At 32.3% G+C, this 17,723-nt stretch overlaps 1 protein-coding gene across 1 annotated transcript; it reads right to left on the bottom strand.

Annotated features, from left to right (window-relative positions):
* Positions 1-7,213: 7,213 nt before the first annotated feature.
* On the bottom strand, positions 7,214-9,250 carry LOC112697358 (hydroquinone glucosyltransferase). Its single transcript, XM_025750491.2, has one exon. The coding sequence runs from the start codon at positions 8,968-8,970 to the stop codon at positions 7,543-7,545; it is 1,428 nt and encodes a 475-aa protein (XP_025606276.1). The 5' UTR covers positions 8,971-9,250; the 3' UTR covers positions 7,214-7,542.
* Positions 9,251-17,723: the final 8,473 nt, after the last annotated feature.

Genomic DNA, 17,723 nt, shown 5'->3' with positions numbered 1-17,723 from the left:
TTTATTATTTAAATATAATGTTATATTAATAAAGAATTAAGTTGTTAACTATAAAATTTTAATTCATTTGATAAATATTTCAAACACTAGAATTTAATTTAATTCTGTAATTTTACTAATTTATTTCAAACACTAAAATTCAATTCAATTTTATACCATTAAAAATATTTAAACAGACGATAAAAGAATTAGTTGATAATATATAAAAAAAATGAAGTGAAGGAGGTAAACGTGAGATCATTTTTAAATTGATTTCTAAAATTATACTTATGTTAGCTCTTAAGATTTTAATTTATTTCATTAACTTAGTATCTGTAATTCATATTAATTACAAATTTTCTATCAAAAAATTATTAATAACATGTTGAGATAAATTGATGTTTATTATAATCAATTTTTTATTGATAATCTGAGGTAATAATTTAAGTTTTTTTATCTTAATTTTCTCTTTAAAAAATCTTTAAAATTTTTAAATGAAATTAGGATCAAAATTATGTTTCAAATACTTCGTACAGAATAAATTAAAATTAAAAAAAGTTTCAATAACTACTTTAAATATTCTTAAGGGATAGCCGTCCATCTATTTCAATATAAAAGTGAATTAATATGTATGAGAATTTTTTCCAAACTCTCCTCCCTATTATTATGCGTTTCTGCTTAGTAAAATGCTAAAGGTATAGCTCATTATGAATGATTTTGAGTTAACTTTTTTTGGTTAGATGAAATATATAATTTGGATCACAAAAAATTTCGCATGTAAATATCTATAAAAAAATATTCTGATATATATATATATATATATATATATATATATATATATATATATATATATATATATATATATATATATATATATATATATATATATATAGGAACGGATCCAAAAATATTATCATAGGGGGCCAATAATACATATAATATTAAAAATTATGTAAAATATTATATAATATAAGATGTATGACAAAAACATTTTGATAGATAATATATTTTAAAGTATAAAAAATATGTGTATACCTTTTACTAACGAAGTGGTCGATTTTTCATATCATAAAATTTATCGATAATAGAATTTGTGCAAATTTTTCAACAATTTTTTAATATAATTAAAATACAATTAACAAAAATTTATTTTTTATTTTGTTTTCGAGTTATTTTTCACAATATTCATAGTTAAAAAATATTTCTTAGGTGTAACAGTTAAAACAGAAAAAATTAAAACCAAATGAATAAAAAAAGATAATCACAAAAAAAATCACTTTATAAAATTTAAAATTTTTTATTTAATTAAAAATGTTAATAATAATATCTTTTTTTCAGATTTTTTTAATATTATTATTTACTTTTTAAATATTAAAAGTCATTAATATTTAAATTAACTTCAACTTTTATTTATATTAAATTAAATATTAAATATTTTTTTTAAAATTAAATTATATATAACAATTTATTACTATTAATTTTTTTTATAAAAGTTGGAGGGCGAGGTTTCCACTCGCCTCCCCTTGTATCCATCGCTGTATATATAAATATAAATATATAATACTTACTGGACTAGCCACGAAGTAATTAAAAATTTAGTAACGATCCCAAATCACATGCGTCATTAATTCTCGAGGTTGCAGTAAAATTCATAAAAATTATGGAGAGGAATTTAGTTAATATGTATTCTAAGGATATATGATAAAATTATCATTAATTAAAAATTTTAAATATTTTTATTTAATAAATATATTAAAAATTTAAATTTTTTATATTTTTAATAATTTTTTTATTTTATAATTTTAACATGTATTCTTAATACATATAATAAATAAATTTTACAAAAGAAATAAAAATCATCAAATGGATAAAATGTGATACCGTGATGATATGCATTCAATAGCTATTAAAACCCACAAACACTCAAAATCGTCAGGGAAAAGGACATCAAAAGGTTCTTTTGACTTGTTCTTCAGTTTTTTCGTTTTTTGGAGAGATAAGGGAGTCTTTTTTTCAAGTTGTGAACTTCAGGACCGTGTCCTTCATCGCTTCCTTCAAATCTGGGAGGCGGTCGTAGGTTGTTCATTGTGGCCGAAGATGACACCTTATCTCCACTAGGATTAATTGGGAGGTTGGGCTGAGTTTATAACCTTTTCTTTATTGCAACAATAGTTGCAATCCCTCTAGTCATATTAACTGAAAAGAAAAAAAAAGGAAAGCTAAAAATTAGTTTTTATCGACTCATAAAATCAGAAGAAAGGGTTTTAAGATTATAAAGTTGAGAGCTAAAAGTTTAAAGTCTTACCAACGGCGTTTTGAGCAACAGCTCGTCAACAATGATGTCCCTTAAACTTAGTGGATGCTCGTTTCATAGGCCCATGAGCATGTTAATGCTCATAAGCTCGGAAGCATGAACTTTTTAGACTTGAATTTTCGGGGATAAAACATTAAAATTTTAATAAAGGTTGAATATTTTTTTGTTCTTTAAAGTCATGAAAAAATGTGTTGGCCACTTTTTTAATTTTAAAGAACTTTTTTTTTGGATCTGTAGTAAGATTCTTCAAAAAGATTGAATATCCTTTTATTTGGGTTATCTCAGAAAGAGTTAAATTCATAGTCTTAAAAACTAAAAGACATGATAAAAAAAAAAAATTTTTCTAATGGAGAGTTCAAGATCTAAAAAGAACATAGTAATTTAAAACTTTAGATGATAGCTCAACTGTTTGGATGGAGTTGAGAAAGAGCACATCCAATATGTTTCAAGATGTTCATTTGAAAGTCGAAAAACAAAATTCAAATTTTAAGTTGGAAAAATAGAATCTCGTATATCCACAACTAATTCGAGATATTCTTGACATCTTCATTTATATGGCATAAACGGTCATTTGGGACCCGGAACCAACAGGACGTACAAATTACCTAAGTTAGTGTTGAAAACAACCCTAACCTCTTGGAGGTTATCTAACTCCTCTTGGGTAATGGTGGATGGAGTCAACTTTACTTTCTCAGAAAGAGTAGATGTCCTCTTTAAGTACAGTACCTGAATTTGGTTGGAAGCACAAGGACAGGTCTCAGACATTTAGAGGTGCTAGCATGCTCACGAACTGCGATCACTTTTTTTTTGGCATCTCGAGAAAACACCACTATATTACAAAGAAAAAATCTCGAAATTCACCTAAAAATTCAAAAAAAATTCTCCAGCTTCTAGAAAACCTAGAAAGGCGAGGGAAAACCCAGAAATGGAACAAACAAAACCTAAAATCAACACCGTCAGGACTAGAGAAAAAAAATTAAAATATTAGTACTCCTACTATGCTCATAGCGAGTGCAAAAGTAAAAGAATTAAAACCACAAAAAAAATACATGTGACAATGAAAAACGAAAATACAGTATGAATATTTTCAAAATACACATATTAATGGATGAAATTACGAAAAGTAAAAGAAAAAATTTTACTTGATTTGTTGTTAGAATACTTGACTGTTAGTATTCATAGAAAGCATTACTCGTCACTGGAAAAAAGGTAGAGAGAAAAACCGAGGAAGAGAAAAAAAATATTTGAGAAATTTCTCTTTGAAAAGAGGAATTGTTTTAGAAAATTAGAAAAGTGGAAGTTAAAAGAGGAATTATTCAATTAATACTTAATGTAGCATTTATTGATAGGAAGAAATGAATTGATAACTTCACGGTTCGCAAATAATTACTCCTTGCACGAAGAAAATTGAAAGGTCTCTTAGAGATTTTTTCACGCTTAAAAATTAGTAAGTAAAAATTATCTATTTTTGATTTTGTAAACTTAGGTATTTTTGACGAAGTTGTTAAGTCAAGAAATTTAAATTGGAGCATTGTTCTAGATAAGATCAGTCATTTGATACTATGATAAAGAAAGAATATCACGTTACTAACAAATAGATATGTCATTAAAACTAATGAAGTAGTGATTACACAAAATTATCGAATTAAAGTATCGAGAGCAATAAATGTTTAGAAAGTTATATTATCCTAAAAAAGAAGGCATAAAAAGAAAAGGAGCTTAGTAGATAAAAATGACACAAACTTTTAACACCAAAAAATACTATTAATTTAAGTTTTAAAGTATTTTATAGGTTATTTTTCTGGTCTAATTCTAACTCTACGTGAATTAGGATCTCCCATCTTTTCAACCTCTTAGGCTGAATTTATTTTTTAGAACAAGACAAGACAAGACACTGAGAACAAGATACAAATGACAGAAATACAAAAATTTGTGTTCTTGTATCCTATTTGATGATAAACGAGAACAAATTATGAAAAACTAATTTATTCTATTTTTTTATTCAAAAAATTTGAGACGAAAAATATAATAATAAAAAATATATTTATAAAAAATTAACAAGAATAATAAAAGAAAAAATGAAAAATAAGTTGTGTCTCTTGTTAGTGTCTTCGTGTCCTTCCTATCAGGATGGATCCAAAATACACTAATCCAGTGTTCCTACACATTGTTTTTATCCATGTCTCTTTTGTCAAACACAATTTTATATCTCCGTGTCTCTGTCTCAGTGTCATATCTCTATAAACAAACGCAACCTTTGGAGGTACTGAAATACTGAAATTTTAGAGATAGAGATAGAAATTTTAGAAATTAGTCTATGAACCAACAAACATGATATTGAATCTCAGTCTCTCTATTTCAGTACCTCAAAACAAACGCTATCTTAGAGGTCACGAATTCGAGTCTCCATATCTTTGGTAAAAAAATAAAAAAAAATACATGACATATCTTCAAGTAAACGTTGACCAAATATATTTTGAAAATCTATCAATTTAGTCGTTAGGTATATTGGGAATAGGTGATAAAAAAAAAGGATAAACAAGACAATAATTATAATTGAATAAAAAAGATAAGTTGTAATTAAAATAGAAACAAAAAAGATAGGTTAGAATTAAATACAAAGAAAATCACCCTATTTTTTATCCAATTTCTTGATGCAATAAGAAATGAATTTCTCTACCTAACTTGTTCACACCATAGTTTGGGAATTAAATCGAAAGGACTCCTCAACCTCATTTGTTCATATCATGGTTTCATCACGAAATTTAAAAGTGCTTTGACATTTCTAATCACTCAATATTGCTACTATAATAGCTCAGTAGATATTTATAACATCTTATTAAGTTAAAATAAAAAAATTCTAAAACCTACAAATATAAAATCTAATATAGTAATTAAATAAACAAAAATTAAAATATATCAACAACAACAACAACAAAGCCTTATCCCACTAAGTGGGGTCGGCTACATGAATCAAACGACGCCATTGTGCTCTGTCATGTATCATGTCTACAGAGAGACCGTTTACATGTAGATCTCGTTTGACTACCTCATGGATGGTCTTCTTAGGTCTTCCTCTGCCTTTCGCCCTTTGTCCATCTTCCATCTCATCCACCCTCCTGACTGGATGTTCTATCTCTTCTCACATGTCCAAACCACCTGAGACGCGATTCAACCATCTTTTCCACAATGGGTGCTACTCCAACTCTCTCCCTTATATCTTCATTCCTTATTTTATCCAATCGCGTGTGACCACTCATCTATCTCAACATCTTCATCTCTGCCACACTCAGCTTATGTTCGTGCTCTCCTTTAGCCGCCCAACACTCCGTACCATACAGCATAGCCGGTCTTATAGCGGTGCGATAGAATTTACCTTTAAGTTTTAAAGGCACTTTTTTGTCGCATATAAAACCAGATTCACTCCGCCATTTTGACCAACCTGCTTGGATCCTATGATTTACATCATGCTCAATCTCTCCATTATCCTGTATGATGCACCCAAGATACTTAAAACTTTTAACTTTTCGTAAGGTGTTCTCTCCAATTTTCACCTCTATATTAGAGTTTTCCCTTCTCAGACTGAACTTACATTCCATATATTCCGTCTTGCTACGGCTTATGCACAGACCATACACTTCTAGAGCTTCTCTCCATAACTCCAACTTCTTATTTAGGTCTTCCCTTGACTCTCTCATAAGGACGATATCATCGGCAAAAAGCATGCACCATGGCACAGGCACAAAAATTAAAATATATCAAAATAAACTAATAACTATTAAATAATATTTGATCTCTTCATATTACAAATATTTGAACTATGTATCAATAAGATTTATGTAATTGGAGAAAAAACTAAATTAATAGATTTTCATATAAACATATTTAGTTAATATTCAATTAGAATTATCAGGTATTATGTACGTTGTCAATTAACATTCTATAACATTAGTTATTGGCAAAAATTATTAATAAAAAAACTGAAAGATAAATATAATTAATTTTTATCTTTGATAAAATAATTTAATAAAAAAATAAAATAAAATTTAAAAAATATATTATTTCTTATGAACTAATTTAATTATTTAATTATTAACCCAAAATTTCACTAACTTGAGGTTTCGCTTGACGAGTGACGACCTGAACATGTATTTGCGGACCATGTTTCACGTGTCTGGTTAATTTGGTAAGTGAACTAATATTTTTGGACTCCTTTGGCCCAACAGGCTTGTAGCTGAAAGGAAAATGGAATAGGAAGCAAAGGATGAAACATTTACCATTGGCTTAATTTTAAGTTTTTTTTTTTTTAAAAAAACTCATTTCTCTCCAAAATTATATTTTTTTTTCTTTAGATTTTATGCATATTTTGTGAATTTTCTGTCACATTTAACTTTTTCAAATAGTGAGTTTCAACATTTTCTTATTGAGTTTGAATTTGTAATTAGAAAACGTCTCTTTAGAGAATTAGGTTGACAAAAATATTGGTACATAATGTTAAGATTCTTTTTAAAAGATACGACATGTATAAATAAATAGGAAAATTATTAACACAAACTTAGAAAATTCAGAGATAAAGCTACGTTTAACTTGAAAGAGAAAACTTAAAAAATTAAATATTATATATATACTAAAAATTAGTTAATAAATTAATTTTTATATATTTATATATAATATATATAATTTAATTTATTTTAATATATATTTTATATTTTAATATATATTTTATACTAATAATTAATTTTAATATATACTTAATATAATTAAAGTAAAGTGTAAAACATAAAAGAAAAACAAATGAGGAATGAAGAACAATTTTTTTTTTCTGGTAATGGAAAGACGAACAATTTAACTTGAAAACAAATTTGACTTATGTGCGCAACGTGTCAAAGCAAGCTATATATATATATATATATATATATATATATATATATATATTGGTATTCGCAAGCTAAATATTATTATTGACATCAATATCAGTCCATTACAAAAAAAAAAACAGAGAAAAAATCCATATGGCTGGCCCATATCAAACAATATATAACATGCACATCAACCGAAAAAAAAAACCATAGAAGACTTTATTAATTTTTTTTTGGTGACTGAAGACTTTATTAATTTAAAAAAAAAATAATTTTTAACTTTTTAACTTGCGAACATTTAAATTTTTAAAAATTTAAAAATACATTTAAATTTTTGACTTTTTAAAAATTAAAAAATTAAAAATTTATTTATTATTTTCTCTTATTAATTTAATTATTATCTTCAATCCCACTAAACTTTTCCCACTTAGTAGCCAATTGTGACAGCGCACGCGTTGAAGAACCAGCATCTTTCTTCACTGCATCAGCAGCATAAGCTTTCAAATACTCCATTCTTTTGCGAATTGCTTTACCTTCTTCCTGCTCCATTAGACACTTTATCACGTTTGAAACTTCCTCCTTTTCAACAACACCATCTTCTCCAACATTCGGCCTCACCGCCACTTTGAGTCCATCAACTAACAATACAGCATTCATCCTCTGCTCTGCAAAGAGTGGCCATGTGATTATTGGAACTCCCACTTGCACACTTTCCAACACCGAGTTCCAACCACAATGACTCAAAAACCCACCAACTGAATCGTGACTAAGGATTTGTACTTGGGGTGCCCATGATGGCAAAACCAAACCTTTCTCTTTGGTTCTTTCTAGAAACCCACTTGGTAAAAATTTCAAAGGATCCTCGTTCTTTTGGTTGTCTAAGTAAGCAGCACTCGATGAATCACTTGGTGCTCTAAGAACCCATAAAAATCTTTGACCACTCAATTCCAAACCCAAAGCTAGCTCATTGATTGCGCTTTGAGAGAGTGTTCCGCCGCTTCCGAAAGAAACATACAAAACAGAACTATGTGGCTGTTTATCCAACCATCTTAAACACTCTAATTCCTCATCACCATCATTGCTTGATGACCTTTTTTGTGTAATTGGTCCAACATCATAAAAGCTGAAGCAACTTTTCTCCTTTGCAAGTGCTTTCATAGCAGCTGATTCCAATTCCAAGAAGCTATTGATTATGAATCCATTTGCATTACTCGATCCTTTGCAACGTTCTAGATAGAGTTTGTAAGCATCAGTGGATCGATTTTGCGTTGGAGATGGAAGATCTCTCCCGAAAACTGGTACACAACCGGGTAAATAGATAGGATCTTTTAGGTCTTTGTACTCACCGGTAACTTGCTCATCAAGTTTTGGCAAATGCAAACACAATGAAAGAACCATAACTGAAGAAGGGAAGTAAATGTAGGACAAGAAATTGAACTCCTTAGCGAATGAAAGTGCTTCGAAGGCGAAAGCATCTGCGATCAAAGCTGCAAGTGGTTCCCTTAAGGTGAGGGATTTAAGGGTGTCACGAATTGATGGGAGAGAGAGGGTAACGGTTTTTTGAATAAGAACTCCAGGGTATGCTCCTTGGGGCAAGTCTTGTTTGTTGATTGGAGGGAGAAGGATGGAGTGAATGTTTGAAGGAAGAGTTTGAAGGTAGGATTTGGTTGAATCTGGGTGTGGCCCAAGTGAGGGAATCATGCAAGTGACATGAAAATTTGGGTGAAGCTCCAAGAATCTTTTGGAGAACTCAAGTATTGGAACTAGGTGGGTCAAGCCAGGACTGGTAACAAAAGCTATGCGCGTTGTTTTTGCCATCAATTGGATTGTACGACAAAAGCTATGGTTTTGATTTTGGTTGAGATATGTAAACTATATAGGGAACATTTTTACCTGTAGTAGTTGACTAGTTGTGTCCAACTTCCACGTTGTGAATGAGTTTCAATTAGGAGTTTGCTAACTAGTATAAATTCTAAGCATACTTTTCAATAATAGGGTAAAGTTCTGTACTAGTCCCAACCTTTAAAGTGAATTTTATTTTGGTTGATAATGTTTTAATGATTTTATTTTTATTCTAAAATATTTAAAATAATATTTTTGTTAAGACTAAATTTATTCAATTTTTTTTTTACTTTTATTCTTTCAACAAGTTTCAACTTTATTCTTTTATTTTTTTTCTTCTCCTTTTTACGCTATTAATTCTTCAAGAGAAATTTAAAAAAAAGAAAAAAATAAAAAAACTAGAATTTAAACTTATTAAGAGAATAAAAATAGAAAAAAATATTGAATAAACGTAACTTTCACAAAAATATTATTAATAGTATATTAATTTCGTTAAGTGTTACTGTGAGATAATATTGATATTATTTTAAATATTTTGAGATAAAAATAAAATTATTTAAAATATTAAAAATTAAAAGTTTAATTATTCTATTGATTTCTATAATTTTGTAAAATTTTTAATTAGATCTCTATATTTTTTTTAATTAGGTTTCTGTACCAATTTTTTTTAATTAGGTCCCTCTTAACAGTAATTGGCTTTTTTATAAGGATCGAATTAAAAAAAAAATTGGTAAAGAAACCCAATTAAAAAAATATAAGAACCCAATTAAAAAAAATAGTACAAGAACTCAACTAAAAAAAATACAAAAATCTAACTTAAAATTTTATAAAATTATAAAAACTAACAAAATAATTAAACTAAAATTAAAATAAAATTTATCCCAAATATTAAAAACAAAAACAATACTTTAGCCGCCATAATAATATAAAGTTCACTTTTTTTTAATTAAGTTAGCAAAACCTTCTTTTCCTCTAAATATTTTTTGTACGTGGGGATACCGTTCATTGAATATAATGCAGATGCGGAATGAGCATCAGCCATCAGGAAACATTATGGAGTCTTCTCTTTATTCTTTCATTGTTTATTTTATTTTAAAATGAAGAAATTAAACTTTCGAAGAGGCAGTTGCGCAATGACGTAACGCAGTACGCACCTGAGCTGTTTTGATCTTAAATATTCACAGGCCACGTAAAACAAGCTAGATTGATTTTGTCATCTAATATATTTGACAAAAAAAAATGCTAGATGAATACCAAATTTCAACTAACACATGTATTGTTGGCAAAAATACAAAAAATTAATATTATTTTTTGTTTTGTAAAGGACAAACCAATTTTTTATTTGATAAATTTATTATGTATTTAATTCAAAATTTTATAAAAATAATTAAATAATTATTTAAAAAATATACACACAAAATTAAATAAAAATTTGATCTTTATATTTTTATTTTTTAAAAAATATTATTAATTGTTGACAAAAAATTATAAAAAAACATATATTTAATAAAAAATTATTAAATTTTAAAAATAAAAATATTTTATTTTTTTAAAGACAATACTACGGTATAAATGTAAATCTGCATAAATATATACAGATATTTCATTTTAATCACATACATAACAACACCTGGTATAAAGTATAGCAGGAGTTTGATAGAGAATATCAAAGGTAGCTCAGAACTAGCTTGAAATCCAATATGAATAATGAGTTTGGAAATCATTGCTTCCTTAGCTGGTAACGTGCAAAATAATGAGATTTTTTTTTGTTTTTATGAAAAAGAGGTGGGATCATAAGAGTGAAAATCGAATATAACCAAGAACAAAAAATACTGTTGAAATCTTATGAAAAATATTGAATTGAACTTCTTGCACTAAAATTAAATTTGCACGTGATTTGATACTCTAAAGTCATATGAAATTTTAGAATCTTTTAACTAAAAAAAATAAGAAAAAAACATTTGTATTTAATACCCCATAATTTAAAAGAAAAAGAAAACGAGTATTAAAATTCTGTTGTTAAAATTGTTTGTTTTATTATTTTAATTTTAATTTTAATTTAATTTATTTTATTTTTTAATTGACATCAAATTATTATAAAATTATGAAAAACAAAAAACAGAGTTAAAAGAATTGAAAAAAAATTAAATACTCTTTTAGGATTAATTTAAAATACTAAAATATTTTTTAACATTAAGTTTATTTAATTTGAATTAAAAGTTTAATTTAATTACAAAAAATAAAACAAATTTATAATTAATTTTAAGAGGACAAAAATTTCTTTTTAAATAAAACATATTTTGTGTAAGTATATATTTATGAAATAATATTAGAAATTTTTTATATAAAAAATAAATATAAGTTGTATGTATATAAACACAAAAATTTATTTTTTTATATTATTTGTCTTATTTTAATATAATATAATTTGAATTAAATAAATTTATATTATATTTAAAATTTAAAATTTAAAATTTAATTTTTTTTAATTTAAATTCTATTAAAGAGAAAAATAAATGATTGACAGAAGTAGAATCACGCGTACTGGGAAAAAATGCCATAGGTGAATACATGGTTGGTGAGAACCAAGGTGAAAGCCTAATGGAGGATGATAACGGGTGCTGGTGAGAAAGAAGTAGTGAGAAAAAAATGAGGTAAAATGAGAAAGAAGTAAAGACAAATTAGCAGCGATGTGGCAACATTGAGTATGTAAGTTGGTGTTGCAGTGAGACTCGCATAGGACAAGCGGCAGTGTGTTGGTATCGTAGCAGGACGTTGATGGATTGGTATCGTGGTGGGCTTTGACAGTCTAACATGGTAGAAGCACGATAATAGTATAACAGAAACAGAATTAAGGAGAGACAAGAGTGATATAAAATAAGATGGCTAACTGACTTAGATAGAAGGAGAAGAGACAAAGATAAATAGATCAACTAAGTTATATTACTAGAATTATATTATTAAATCTTAGGTGTAATTAATTTAAATTAGCCATTATAATTCACATAAACTCATTATCTATTTTCTAATAGATAATAAAAAAGATGACACAATATTTTATCTAAAGTAAATATAATAGATGAAAATATTTATGTCAACTACTCACGTATATATAATATCAAAGATGTAAATTTTAACATTTTAGAATAACTAATAACAAATAAATAAGATTGATAATAACAATCAACAATGTCATTTTTATTAATATATCATTTATACAATTTTTATACATAAAAATTAAAATCACTAATATTTTTTAATTTTATACAACAAACTTAATTTAAAAAATATACCTATAAAAATTTTAAATTTTAATTTTTAAAAAGATTAAAATACTTTTATAATTAATACTTTAAAGAACAAAACAATTTTTGAAGATTGATTTTAAAAAAACTAAAATACATTTTAGTTTATTCTTAAAGGAGTAAAATATCCTTTTAAGCATTAATTTAAAAAATACTAAATTATTCTTATATGATTAACTGAGGTTGATTGATTGTATTAGCAATTGTGAATTTAAATTTAATATTAAAAATATTAAAATAATATTTTAAGATTAATCTTACAAACATTAAAATTAACCCTTTAAAATTAAGGTTATCTAATTATATTAGAAATTATAATCCAACTTTTAAGAATACTAAAATAAAGATAGAGTTTGTTCTAAGAGACTAAAATGTCATTTAGTATGAATTTAAATAATTTTATTTTAATATTGTGATATAACTATGCAAGCAATTTAACACTTAATTTGAATGAAGGGAGTATGAAGGGAGTATGAGGGTAGTACAAAGGTTCAACAACTAGAAAAAAAATGAACCAATTCACCTAATAAATAACAGAATTGAGAAGTAGAGTTGAGGAAGAGAGAGCTTCCTGCAACAGAGAAAAAGGGGATATTAGTCAAAATGGCTAATAGTGAGAATTAACAGAGAATGACAATTTCAGAGGGTGAGAGGGTCAGAGCTTACAACTTCCATGCCATTCTCTTGGTGCCTTTCTTCCTATAGATTTGTTGTCATTTTCGAAAAGTTTGTTGCTTCCATATTGCTAGTTGAGTTGTAATGCCAGCTGCCCCATTTCTCTTTCCTTCTATCAACAGTCCCGTTCAAATTGACATTGCCCTCAAGGTCGAAGTTGGGGTGTAGTTGCTTCATATCTTCATAAACTTCCCAAGTAGCATCCTCCACAGGCAAAGCTTGCCACTTGATCAATACCTCTTCATGCCAGTGGTTATCTTTCTTGACCATACGGTGACCTAAGACCAGTTGAGGCTGCAATTCAAGGCCCTGGCCATCCAGCAACAACGGTGAAGGGATGCTGGATTCTGGGGTCTGCCGGTACACTTCTTAAGCAATGACACGTAGAAGACTGGGTAGATTTTAGTAGTTGCTGGGAGCTGCAACTTATATACAACTTTACCAATTTTTGCGATCACTGGAAATGGGCCAAAATAGTGCATGCTAAGTTTTTTATTCCTGCGCAACGCCACCGATTGCTGTTGATACGGTTGGAGCTTCACATACACCAAATCACCGGCTTGAAACTCTAATTCGCTGCGCTTCTTCTCATCGTTCAGTTTCATGCGAGCTTGTGTTCGCTGTAAATGGCTCCGAAGGGCTATTAGTATATGGTCACGCTGCTGGAAGAGTTCTTGTACTACTGGTGGGTCCGTGGCCTCAACATTGTAACGAATAAGAGGAGGGGGATCTCTCCCGAATAGGGCCTTGTATGGAGATATACCTGTAGTTGAGTGGATTGCGGTATTATAACTAAATGCCGCCCAAGGCAGTAAATTACACCAAGCCTTCGGGTTCTGCTGAGTATAGCAGCGTAAATACATCTCGAGACATCTATTGAGGACCTCGATCTGGCCATCAGTTTGCGGATGCTAGGTTGAGCTTCGAGCCAACTTGATGCCCTGTGCATTGCACAAGTGTTCCCAGAATTTGCAAGTAAATACCTTGTCTCGGTCGGAGACGATGGACTGGGAAACCCCATGGATGCTAATGATTTGCTTGATGAAAGCATCAGCGACCTTAGAAGCTGAGAAGTCTGATGGGAGGGGAATGAAATGAGAAAATTTAGAGAGACGATCGACCACCACCATGATTGTCGCAAAGCCATGAGAAGAGGGAAGATCGGTAATAAAGTCCATGGAGATATATTGCCACACATGGGAAGGAATGGGGGTGGACGGGTGGAGTACTTTGTCTGTTGAAAAATGGCACAAGATGAGATGTATTCCTTGATAGAAGTGGCCATGTGTTTCCAAAAGAATTGACTTGCAATTCTAGCCAAGGTTTTTTGAATACCCGCATGTCCACCTAACGGTGAATCGTGGAAGTGCCGCAAAATGTGTTTCACCAATGGAGACTCGGCTGGGATGATAATGCGATTGTCCCAATACCAGAGCCCTTCCATGTTGTGCAGCCGGTCTGAGGATGCCGCTGACTCAGATAATTCCGATTTGGGATCGAAATCCCTGAGGCCCTGTCGGATTTGAGCCATCAGCTCACTCTCCATAGTAGTCAAAGACATAATGGCGTGGGATAAGCCATCTGCTCCCTGATTCTCGGACGCTTTCTTATATTCAATTGAAAAATTATAGCCCAACAGCTTCGACATCTACCGTTGTTGCTCTTGGGCTTGAATGGTCTGTTGTTGCAGCTCCTGCAAGCTTTTATGATCTGTTCAGATAATAATCCTATTGCCGAGAAGGTAGTGGCAGAACTTGGCCACAGCCGAAATGATGGCATGCATCTTCCGAGCGTAAGCTGACCAGTTTTGGTTGGAGGTAGGGAGTTTTCGGGAGAAAAATACAATAGGGTGGTTGTCTTGGCTGAGGATTGCACCAATTCTGGTCCCCGAAGCATCAGTTTCCAGCATAAAGGGTTTCGAGAAATTCGGTAAGACCAGCACCGGCGCTGTTATAAGTGCATATTTAAGGTTGATGAAGGCATCGTTGGTGGCCATAGACCAAGTGAAGGTGTCCTTCTTCAGTAAGTCTGTGAGTGCCGCAGCCAAGGTAGCAAACTGGCGGATGAACTTTCTATAGTAACTAGCAAGGTCCAAGAATGCACGAAGTTGCTTCACCGAGGTCAGCACAGGCAACTCCCTGATAGTTGTGACCTTTGAACCGTCCACCTGGACACCATGTCTGGATACTACATGTCCCAAGTAATCAATGCTCTGCTGCCCAAAGGAACACTTTAACAACTTAGCAAAGAGGGTGTTCTCCTGAAGAATGGACAAGACATGCTTCAAGTGTTGCAAATGAGAATCCCAATCAAGACTATAGGCGAGTATATCATCGAAGAAGACTAGCACAAACTTCCTTAGGACCACCGCAAAAATGGAATTCATGAGGTTTTGGAAGGTCGCTGGTGCATTAGATAACCCGAATGGCATTACCAGCCATTCGTATAATCCCTGGTGTGTCTGGAAGGCAGTCTTATGACGATCATCTTCACGGACCCTGATTTGGTGATAGCCTGATCGGAGGTCCAATTTGGAGAAGAATTGCGCTCCAAAGAGCTCGTCGACGGTTGGCATGGGAAAAGAGTCTTTTACGGTCACAGCGTTGAGAGCCCGATAGTCCATACAAAAATGTCATGTCCCGTCTTTCTTCTTAACTAACAAGACTGGGGACGAAAAAGGGCTGGTGTTGGGCTGCACCACGCCTTCCGACACCAACTCAGCCACAATATGTTCAATCTCGGCTTTTTGGCTATGTGGATACTGGTATGGGCACACCTTCACCGGGGAGGAGTTGGGAAACAGGGTGATACTATGGTCATAGGTATGCGGTGGCGGGAGGCCGTGCGGGATCTGAAACACTGTAGCAAAGTCGGTTAGAAGTGAGGCCAGTTCAGGCGGCATGGTGGAGGGAAAATCCAATGGGGGCAGGAACATGGGTCTCGGGCGGCTGGGCTTGAAGAGTGTATAATTCAGCAATAGCAGACATCGAGAGGAGACACCGGAATTGGCTAAAGTGAGCCTGGGTTGGACCTTGCCACTTCTCGCCTTGTAGAGTGACCAATCGATCCCCAGCCAAGAATGTGATGAATTTATCTTTATAGTTGACCAAGTGAATATCCAGTGTCTCTAACCAACTGTCACCCAAAACCAACTCCTTTGAAGCAATTGGCAGCACAAAGGTTGAAATAGAGAGAGTATAACCCTGGATGGTGACTGGAACATTGCGTACTTCGCCTTCACAGTGTAGTAAGGCGCCGTTGCCGACCTCCACTGTAAATTTTGGGGCTGGAAAGATGGGGAGAGCAAGCATAGTTGAGAGGTCAGGGTGGATGAAGTTGTCAAAACTGCCGCCATCCATGAGAATCCGAAGTTGTTTCCCTGCAATAGAGCCCGTGAACCGAATCGACTTCCTAGAGGGTACTCCTGACAGAGCATTAAAGGATAAGTGGTGAGGTTCCTCAGTGGTGGAATCCTGATCATGGGTGGAAATGGGTGGGCTAAGGGGCTCCTCTGGCGAGTCTTAGACCGGTGGGAGTTCCTCCACTGACTGGATGATGAAGTAGTGTTTGGAACAACATTTGTGGGAGGGGGAGAATTGTTCGTCGCAAGTAAAGCACAAACCCTTGTCACAGCGAAATTGAATCTCAGCGAGGGAGAGTTTACAGAGGGGGTTTGATTTGGGCGGGGTTGGGAGGAGCGGGGGTGCTGAAGGCGTGCGTGGGGTTGGGGTTGGGGTGTCCGCGTGGGCTTTGCTTGCCGAAGTAAAAAAGGGGGTTTTTGGGGGTGGGAGAGGAAAGGCATGGTTGGGGTTCGAGATCTGGATGAGGCTGGAAAGAACTTCTCATCGAATAACTTGGCCAGGGCGACCGCCTATAGCAATGAATTCGGTGAACGCGATTTGACTTCGTGTTTCAGATTTGGGTGTAACCCACCGACAAAGCAGTCAAGAAGAAGAGCATCATCCATACCGTATGCCCTTGCGGCCAGATCAGTGAAGGTGTCGAAGTATGTGGTGAAGGTGGAAGATTGTTTCAACTTCAGCAAATCCTCGCGGGGATTGTCGAACTGGGACGGGCCGAATTGGATCTGCATCGCGGTGGATAAGGTAAACCAATCTTGGATTGGGCTTGTTCTTTCGAGCAATTGAAACCAGGACAGAGCCTTGCCTTCCAGGCTCACGGCGGCAAGGTCAACCTTTTGGTCCTACGGGATGTCGTGGATCTTGAAGAAACGATAGATCCACTGGAGCACATCATCGCCGCCGGAGAAATGGGAAAACTCAAGCTTCACGTGTCGTGGGGAGCAAAGATCGAGTGGGGTTGATTTGCTGACACCGACCCCTCAGCACGTTGAGCGGCATGAGCCTGAAGTAAAGCCAGGGATTGATTGATGGCAGCAAGTTGTTCCTGATGGGCCTCGGAGCATTCAGAGAGTTTGTTGATAGCGGCTTGCATTGTTTGCATCAGAGTATTGTCAGCCATGAAAATGAAAGCAAAATGAAAGGACCAGTTGATATAACTATGCAGGCAATTCGACACTTAATTTGAATGAAGGGAGTACGAGGGTAGTACAAAGGTTCAACAACTAGGAAAAAAATGAACCAATTCACCTAACAGGTAACAGAATTGAGAAGTAGAGTTGAGGAAGGGAGAGCTTCTTGCAGCAGAGAAGGAAGGGATATTAGTCAAAATGGCCAATAGTGAGAATTAACAGAGAAGGGGCAATTTCAGAGGGTGAGAGGGTCAGAG

The sequence above is a fragment of the Arachis hypogaea genome, chromosome 6 (genome assembly GCF_003086295.3).
Source record: "Arachis hypogaea cultivar Tifrunner chromosome 6, arahy.Tifrunner.gnm2.J5K5, whole genome shotgun sequence".
Taxonomy (NCBI): domain Eukaryota; kingdom Viridiplantae; phylum Streptophyta; class Magnoliopsida; order Fabales; family Fabaceae; genus Arachis; species Arachis hypogaea.
Note: the sequence above shows the minus strand (reverse complement) of the source record. Positions and strands in the feature narration are given on the sequence as shown.